General features: G+C 34.7%; 1 protein-coding gene across 1 annotated transcript in view; it reads left to right on the plus strand.

Moving 5' to 3' along the window:
- ERCC8 (ERCC excision repair 8, CSA ubiquitin ligase complex subunit) overlaps positions 1-9548 on the plus strand; it is a 57656-nt gene that overhangs the window by 17432 nt on the left and 30676 nt on the right. Inside the window, exons 4-7 of the mRNA XM_023729454.1 lie at positions 1580-1703; positions 7055-7136; positions 8201-8269; positions 9418-9484. Of these exons, the coding sequence (XP_023585222.1) occupies positions 1580-1703; positions 7055-7136; positions 8201-8269; positions 9418-9484 (342 nt within the window). The remainder of the gene's footprint in view (positions 1-1579; positions 1704-7054; positions 7137-8200; positions 8270-9417; positions 9485-9548) is intronic.

Below are 9548 nucleotides of genomic sequence, written 5' to 3' on the forward strand. Positions count from 1 at the left end.
AAACAATATCACAACCACTCTGTATTAAAGCTATTCCCAGAGCACTAGAATATATGCTTAAGTCCAAGGAATATTTGCAAGAAGGCTAATTGTTTCTTGGTTCTGGCACTTCACTTTGGAAATATAAATTTGGGATAGTTAATATCTCCGAGCCTCAGATTTTTTTGTCTTAAATTAAAAATAATTACAGTTGCCCTGCTATTCTTATAACGTTTCTGTGAGAATTAAGTGAGATACTGTCTTTTAAAAATCACTTTGAAAACTGTAAATGCACTGTGTGAATGGAAAGCATTATAGTTATGGAGAACCTTAGTACAAAACAAGGTGTCACCTCAAATACTCTGGAACTTGATTTCAAGAAGCTTAGGCCATTTTCACCCCCTTCCCCCCAAAAAAACAAAGAAACAAAACATTCTAAATTTTGAAGTGTAAAACAGTTCTCTTAATTAGTTTAATTCATTTTTATCTTATTTCATCCTAGCTAACATTTTAATGTTGTCTAAATTGTTATATAGCAAATAGTATTTTCATATGTTCCATAACATTTATTCTGTGGGAACTATGCTGTCTTAGTCATCTAGTGCTACTATAACAGAAGTACCACAAGTGGATGGTTTTAACGAAGAGAAGTTTATTTCCTCACAGTTAAAGTAGGCTAAAAGTCCAAATTCAGGGCGTCAGCTCCAGGGGAAGGCTTTTTCTCTCTGTCAGCCTTCTTCTCTTCGGTGTTCCACCAGACTAGGAGCTTCTCTGTGCAGGGACCCCAGTCCAAAGGACTCACTCTGCTCCCAGCACTGCTTTCTTGATGGTATGAGGTCCCCAATTCTCTGCTTGCTTCCCTTTTATCTCTTGTAAGGTAAAAGGTGGTGCAGGCCACACCCCAGGGAAACTCCCTTTACATTGGATCAGAGATGTGACCTGGGTGAGGCTGGTGTTACAATCCCACCCTAATCCTCTTTAACATAAAATCAAAATCACAAAATAGTGGCCAACCACCCAATTCTGGGAATCATGGCCCAGCCAAATTGATATACACATTTTTGGGGGGACATAATTCAAACCATGACTTTTTTTTTTTGTTGCATAAAGTCGAGGGTCACTATGAGTTGGAATCAACTCGATGGCAATGTATCAAAGTCAAGTAATTACTTAGTGTGCCAGCCTTTTCCTTTACCATGACTTTTTTCTTGGATTCAAACTCCATTTTTCAGAAGTGTAGTGAGCATATTTATAAAATGAGTTAAATCAGCATTTTTACATCTGAAGAGTTTATGATCTAATTTTTTTTAATCATTTCAATAAAAATTGTTATTAAGTTAATGTGCTTTAATTCAAACTATCTCCTGATACTTATTCTGGGTAAATTTACTTTATTTCTTCTTGAACACCGAAGATTACTTTCCTCTACCAAAATTCTTTTTAAATCTTTCTTCCTTTCTTCTGGACAACTAGGATACAGGCACGTGATCTAGATTTGGCCATTCATATCGTCCTCCCTGAGACTGCTGCTTATTCTTAATATAGTATCAGTTTTGAAATTCACGTAAGTCAGACCTAAATTTTGATTGCTGTTTTGTAGAAGCCATCCTGATGTTCACAAATACAGTGTGGAGACTGTGCAGTGGTATCCTCATGACACTGGCATGTTCACATCGAGCTCCTTTGATAAAACTCTCAAAATATGGGATACAAATACATTACAAGTAAGTACATTAAAACCTTTCCAAACTGCTCTATAGGATGAAGGAGAATTTAATCCTAAGCCATTTTAGTGTGATTATTTGCTAAGATGTCTTGAATGATACATGTGAAAGCAGTACAGGGGTTAAGGAGGGCTAGACTGCTTGAGTTCACATCCTGGCTCTGCTGCTGACTAGCTGTATTGACATTGGATAGGAGCCCAAACCTCTCTGTGTCTGTTTCCTCATTGGTAAATGAAGTATCAGAACAGTATCTAGCATATAATAAATGCTCAAAAAATTGCTATTATTGTATCTTCATTGTTTTAAAACTAGTATGGTCTAGCCCCTAGAGAAGGACATCATGCTTGGTAAAGTAGAGGGTCAGCAAAAAAGAGGAAGACCCTCAATGAGATAAATTGACACAGTGGCTGCAGCATTAGGCTCAAGCATGGTGCAGAACCCGGCAGTGCTTCATTTTGTTGTACATAGGGTTGCTATGAGTCGGAGCCAAATCAACGGCACCTAACAACAACAACATGGTCCAGTGATATAATGAAGAAAATTGGATTTATCTCCTATCAACCGAAAAACTTAAAGGAAAAGAAGGTTTTTAGTATAACTTAGTAAAGGTAGATAGTGGATAGTAGGGTGCAATGGTTAAGTGCCTGGCTGCTAACTGAAAGGTTGGCAGTTCAATGCCACCCAGTGTCTCCACAGGAGAAAGACACGTCTGTCTGCTTCTGTAAAGATTATAGCCTAGAAAACCCTATGGGGCAGTTCTACTCTGTCACATAGGGTCGCTGTAAGTTGAAATCAGTTCAGTGGCACCTAACAAAAACAAGGTCAAATTTATATTTCTAGTGCCAATCTTTTCTCTTAGCTTTGATCCCAAGTACTCTACCTGTCTACAGAAAATGTCCACTTGAGCATGTCTTCTCCTCAAAGTTACATGTCCCAAAGTGAATATGAACACTCTTCATATCCATTTATTCATCAAATCTTAGCAGTTCTTTCAAACTCTCTTATATTTCTCTATTTTATTTCTTACCCTCACTGCACATCTAGACTACTGTTAAAAACTCCTGACTAGTTTTCCTGCCCAACTTTGCTTCCAACATTTTCTCAATAAGTTCTACCTCAGAATTTCACTATAAAACAGTTTCATTATGTCTCTACTTGACTCAAAGCTTCTGGTGATTCCCATCATCTACTTTTAGCCTGGCATTCTAATTCTTCATAACCTCACACCCTGCTTCCTCAAGTTTATTTTCTCTTTTCAACATAAATGATTTACTGCAGCTAAACTGATCCCCTTTTGCCTCTGATCATGTCTTTACTATTTTGTATTTCATGCCTTGACTGCCTTTCCCTATGCAGCTTTTCCCTTCTCTTAAGGTCACACCCCTTTTTGAAATTATATTGAACCAAGAATCAGGACACTAGAGTTCTAGTCCCATTCTGCTACTTATTAGATGTGTTACTTTAGGTAGGTCATTTGATTTATTAGCAAAGGTCTCTTCAGCTATGAAATTAAGGTGTCAGACTAGATAATGTCTAAGGTCCCTTCTAGTTCATTTGTATAGTCAGTGATTTCAGCTTCTGGAGTTCATATTAATCACCAATTTATTTGAATTTTTATAGCACTATTTTCTGTATTCTCATTTCAACACATTTTCTTATACTATCCTATAATTTCATTTCCATATCTATGTTTTGTCTGTTTTTCTGAATTGGAACTCCCCAAGACAAGAACTGTGTTTTATAACTACTAAGTCCAGTGCTATGTAGAGGAACTGCCAAACAAAGACATCCACTCCTCAGTTATTGACTATCTCACTATCCAACATTTTGCATTTACGACAATAGTATAAAATCTACTATCTATTTTTCATATTGACGGTGTACATCTGGCAATAACGAACACCAAAGTGCGAGGTAAGAGTAATGCAGGGTATGATGATTAATGTGTCAGCTTGGCTGGGCCATGATTCTCAGTTGTTTGACAGTTAGGCAATGATGTATTTTGACAGTTAGGCAATGATGTATTTTGACAGTTAGGTAATGATGTAGTCATCCTCCATTCTGTGATCTGATGTGGTCATCCTGCATTTTTGGAAAGTCCTGATTTTTACATAATGACCTAGTCTTTGGAACCTAACCATGTTGATAAGTGAGGAGTGGGTGTACTTTATGGATGACTAATGATCTATGTAAAAGACCACCTGTTTATAACTAATAAAATCATGAAATGTACATATGATTCTAATCTGAAAAATGTATGTAGTACTATGTAAGTAAATAAAAACTCAATGCACTTCAAGTAGTTTAAATAGATGTTTTTCTTTTTTGACAGTTCTGTATTGGAGGAAAAAGTAGGTTTATCACTTTGGATTTACTTTTATAATAATGTTTATTTGTTTAAAATACATATCATTGAAAATGGGAATTTATTAAGAATATATTTTAGGAACTAAAATGAATAAGTCATGAACTTCTGCTTCTGACTATGATAGAAAAGCTTGTAGCCAAACCAACACCTCCATTGAGAAAAACTAGATAAAATATAAACATCTGTTCGAGGGTTCTATAAAGTTGCCAAAGTATCTAGGACTTGAGAGGCCAGATCCTAAAGAAAAGGAAAGCTCAGAGAAGTGATTTCAACTTTCCACTCTTAGGCATATCCCCAAAAGAAATGAAAACATGTACATAAAAACTCATACATGAATGTTCATAGTAGATTATTCATAATAGCTAAAATGTAGAAACAACTCAAATGTCCATCAGCTGATAAACGAATAAATGAAAAATGTTACATCTATATAATGAAATATTATCCAGAAATAAAAAGAAAAGAAGTACTGATACATGCTTCAACATGGATGAACCTTGAAAATATTATGCTAAATGGCAGAGGCCAGTCACAAAATACCACATATTGTATGATTCCATCTATATAAAGTGTCCAGAATAGGCAAATCTATAGAGACAGAAATTAGACTATTGATTGCCTAGGACTGGGAGGGTTAGGAGAAAATGGGAAGTGACTGCTAATAGGTAAGGGGTTTCTTTTTGCATTGATGAAAATATTCTAGAATTGATTGTGATGATGGTTTCACAACTCTGTGAATACAAAAAACCTTTGGATTGTGTACTTTATATGGGGGGAATTGTATGATCTGTGAATTATATCTCAATAACACTATAATTTTTGAAAATCAAGGTTTCGAGTTTGGGCAGTTGGGTACATTATATTATTTGCTAAGATAAGGATAGAAGGCATTATGAGTTAAATTTTAGACTCATTAAGTTTGAATTATTTACAAGAAATCCAAATGGAGAGATCCAGAAATTGAGCTACGTAGCTACAGAAGTGAAGTCTACACTGAAAATACGTTTGTGAGACATTACCATATAGAAGAGTACATATATGTAACAAAACTCTGAAGAAGACTCAGATTAATAGGACAGAAAAAGAACAAAGGAGTAGCCAAAAAAAGTAAGAGGAAAACTAGGAGTATGTGATACAATGGAAGACATTGTTTTAAGGAAGATGGAGTAGTCAGTTATGGTGAATGATACTGACAGATGAGGGAAGATAAGCACTACATTCAGTGATAGGAGGTTATCGTTGATATTGGAAGAGTAGTGTGAATGGAGTCAAGCCAAAAACCCATTGCTGTCAGGTCGATTCCAACTCATAGCTACCCTGTAAGACAAGAGTAGAACTACCCCCATAGGGTTTCCAAGGCTATAAATCTTTACGGAAGCAGACTACCACATCTTTCTCCCACGGAGCAGCTGGTGGGTTTGAACCATTGACCTTTTGATTAGCGGCTGAACGCTTAACCACTGCTCCACTGGGGCTCTTGTGAATGGAGAGCAGTGGAGATAAACATAAGATTGGAGTGAGCTGAGGGATACATAAAAGATAAGAAATTAAAGACAACCAAAATTTAGATTTGAAGAGGAAGAAAGATTAGCTGGAGGAAATATAGCATGAAAAGGTTTTTTTCTCTTGGGGAAGGTGGTGCTATTAAAAGAGACTTGACCATTTTTCAGTGCATATAGGAATGAGCTAGTAGGAAGAGATACACAGGAGATAGAGGAGGTAATCTATAGGATGAGATTTCTGACAGTGATGAAGGGGATCTGAACACAAATGGAGAGATTAAATATAAGGAAGGATCATTTTTCTAAACAGGAGTGAAAAAGGTAAGTTGAAGCAAATGTGTTTGTAGGTTTGTTGGTAAGACATTAGAGGAGATCTCATTGGGTGTCTCCTGTTTCTCTTTGAAGTGAAAGGTCAGATCACCTATTGTGACTGAGTAGGGATGTTTGTGGAGAAGATTTGAAATAACTGTGGAATATTGCAGAGAGAATACTCTTGAAATATAGTAGGACTGGCAGTCAATACTGAAGGCCCAGTTGAGGTGAACGAGCTTTTATAGTGGCACCAGCCTACCCTGTTATAAGATTTTGTTCACCTGGGTAGAGCAGGGGTTGGCAAACTATGACCCACAGACCAAGGTGGGGCTGTGGGTCAAGTCTGAAATATAGCCTGTTTTTGTAAATAAAGTTTTATTGGAACACAGACATGGTCATTCATTTATGCATTACATATTGTTGCTTTCACACTACAATGGCAGAGCTAGGTAGGTGGTCCTCAAAGCCTGCGATATTTACTATCTGACCCTTTACAGAAGAAGTTTGTTCACCCTTGATATAGATCAACCTGGATATAGCTACAGAGAAGACAGACATTTAGAGTCATCCAGAGTTGAGGTTTTGCCAGGTAGAAGGGTAACAGTAAAGGAGTTGGCAGGACAGTGATTGACATATTGGACCTTGAAATCCAAGTTGGAGAGGAAATGATAAGGCTTTAGGAGTTTATTCAGTTATCTGAAGGGTAGTTGCAGAGGCGGGTGGGAGCTGAAAATGATAGAAGATTGTAGTCATAGATAAATGTATGATTTCAAAGGAAGAGCAGTTCTAGGCCGTGACAGTATCCAAGGTGTGGTAGCTGAGTTCGTATGGAACTGAGGCAGAGTGTTGACTAGACGCTGAAGTCACCCAGAATGAAAGCAGCACTTGCAGTGGAGGGGAAGATGGTAAGGTAGGTGTTTGTCTTTTCTTAATTTCTGAGATTTACAGGGAACAACTCTTCTCCCAGAAAGGAAAAGAGTATTGTAGATAACATAGGATTTGAATTATTAGGGTTTTGGAGGGAAACATCACTTTTCCATGTCTAAATCAAATTGCTAACACTCAATTTTTCAAAATTGCTAGCAGTGTCTAAAAGTAAATATAAAAAAACTATTGCTTTTGTAATTATAATTACAACTCATACTTTAAAATTGTGTTTTGATTATCAGACTGCAGATGTATTTAATTTTGAGGAAACAGTTTATAGTCATCATATGTCTCCAGTTGCCACCAAGCACTGTTTGGTAGCAGGTTTGTACATGTATTCTTTTGTCTTTTAACATTTTGAAACTTTCTCCCTTTTTATATCTAGTTAATTTTTATATAGACATTTTAACCCATATGAAGATCACAATTCTTTAAAAAGAAACTTAAATATGTGCCACTACTATTTATATTCAGTTCAACAGAAAGTATTCAAGTCAGGCACTATGGTAGTGGCCAGGATTCAAAGATTAAGAAAGCGTATTTCTGTCCCCTAGAGACTTTACTTTTAAACCATCAACTTTTCAAAGATTTCACATGAACAAAATATGGTAACTTTTTTAATTGAAGACAATAGAACAAGGAAATTATTACCTCTCTTTAAGGATTGTATGATTCAAATTAAATATCCATTTATACAAAAGTCTCTGCAACAATATTTTTTATGTATAAGGAAGAAAAAAATGCTTTTCTGGTACCAGGTATCTGGTCCTTGTCATTCCAGTCTTTCTGTGGCACTGTGCCAGTCTCTTCACCTCTGGACATGAGTGAACTGCTTCATCTGTGAAGAAACGCTGTGCGCTAAATTATCTTTGAGGTCCATTTAGTCTGTGTCCAGAGTTTCTGTGAATCTATTACTGGTGGTTGGAAGTATGTCATTTACATGGAAAAACTAAGCTATTAAAATAAAATGATTTAATGTAGTAAAATGGCATAGAACTCATACACATATATTGTACCAATTTAAATTTCCAGATTTTGAGCATGTACTGTAATTACCTAAGATATAACCATTGGGGGCACCTGGATGAAGAGTTCATGGGACCTTTCTCTACTATCTTTGCAGGTTCCTGTGAATCTATAATTACTTCAAAATAAAAAGTTAAAAGCAGTGCAGTAGTAGAGCTCTTTTACTACCAAAGTATAACTGTGATTAAAATAATTTTTCCAATTATAAAATTACAAAATGATTTGAAATATATTTTTGGCGTACATTTTTATATTTCTGGAAGGATACAGTAACAAATGTTAGGAATTACAATGTTTGTTTCTTGTTTCTTTTTGATGATGATGTGTAGTAAAATTATCTTCAAAAATTTTTGTTTTTACAGTTGGTACTAGAGGGCCCAAAGTACAACTTTGTGACTTGAAGTCTGGATCCTGTTCCCACATTCTACAGGGTATTTTTTAATTTGAAACAATAAACATTCAATAAAAAGAAACATTACTAACAATGTGTTCTTTGTAAGTGACATGACTAATGTATTTTGTGCTAGTTGTTAATAGTCAACAGGGAAATAAAGATCCTTCTGTGCATTATTCTTAGAAAACTGAACTATTGAGGAGAGATTTATATGAACAGCAGCCATAGGGGAAGCTCAAGGATATGGAAATGAGACAGGTTAAATCAAAACCTTGTTATTTCTACATTTAAAAAAATAAACTGCTAATGAAACTTACACAGTACACATGTTTACTAAGCATTGTTTAATGTTGTCCTGACTAATGATTAAACATTGTTCTTAATATTTAGGTGCTTTTTTTCCTCAATAAAAATGTTAGAAAAAAATATTGAAATAATACTTTATTTGGAAAAGGTATATTCCTTTAAATTATTTTTTGCTACTATTTAATTCTAAACAATGAAAAGATGGAATGTAAATTCATAAATACTCATTTTTGTTCATTTTTAAGAAATACATAATAAATGTATTAGGAAAACTTGGTAGGATGGATAACATTTTTTTATAGTGAATTTCTATTAATATAAGCTAGGCAGAAGAAAATGTCTGATTTGAATAGTTGAGTTAGGTAAAAAGTGAATCACTTCCTATGAAAAAAATTTTTATACAAATGCTTTTTTGTGATCATGAGTTAAAATAATTTTTTGTCTGTTAAAACTTTCTGAGAAATTGAAAATTGTTTATTCTTTAAAATGTTTATCTTGTATGTTTTGTTGCAGTGACTTTTTGTTGTACAGTTAATTGATCTTGAGCTATATCAGTTATTGATGGATTGACTTATATAAGCTAACAACTGTATTTAAAAAGACTTGCTTTGATTGTTCTTTCTAAGGCAAAATTAATTCTTTTATTAATAAAATATCAACCACCTCGTATGTTATGGGGCAATAACCTCATGCCCCATAGATTTCACATTAATATTTAAACAGATTGTTGTTATAAATGTTAAAAAAAAAAAAAGATCATATCAATTACTTCACTTTTAATATTCTTCACTTTCTTCAGAATCAGGCTCAATATTGGTACTTTATCTTTTGATTTTTTCCAAATATTTTGCAAAACTTTTCATGCATTTGTATTTATAGGTCACAGACAAGAAATACTGGCAGTTTCCTGGTCACCACGTTATGAATATATCTTGGCAACTGCAAGGTGAAATGCAATTTATGTTTTGAAGTCAGTATAAGTAATTTATGAGATATATTTTGAAAAGCTT

Source organism: Trichechus manatus, unplaced genomic scaffold, assembly GCF_000243295.1.
Source record: "Trichechus manatus latirostris isolate Lorelei unplaced genomic scaffold, TriManLat1.0 scaffold00029, whole genome shotgun sequence".
Taxonomy (NCBI): Eukaryota; Metazoa; Chordata; class Mammalia; order Sirenia; family Trichechidae; genus Trichechus; species Trichechus manatus.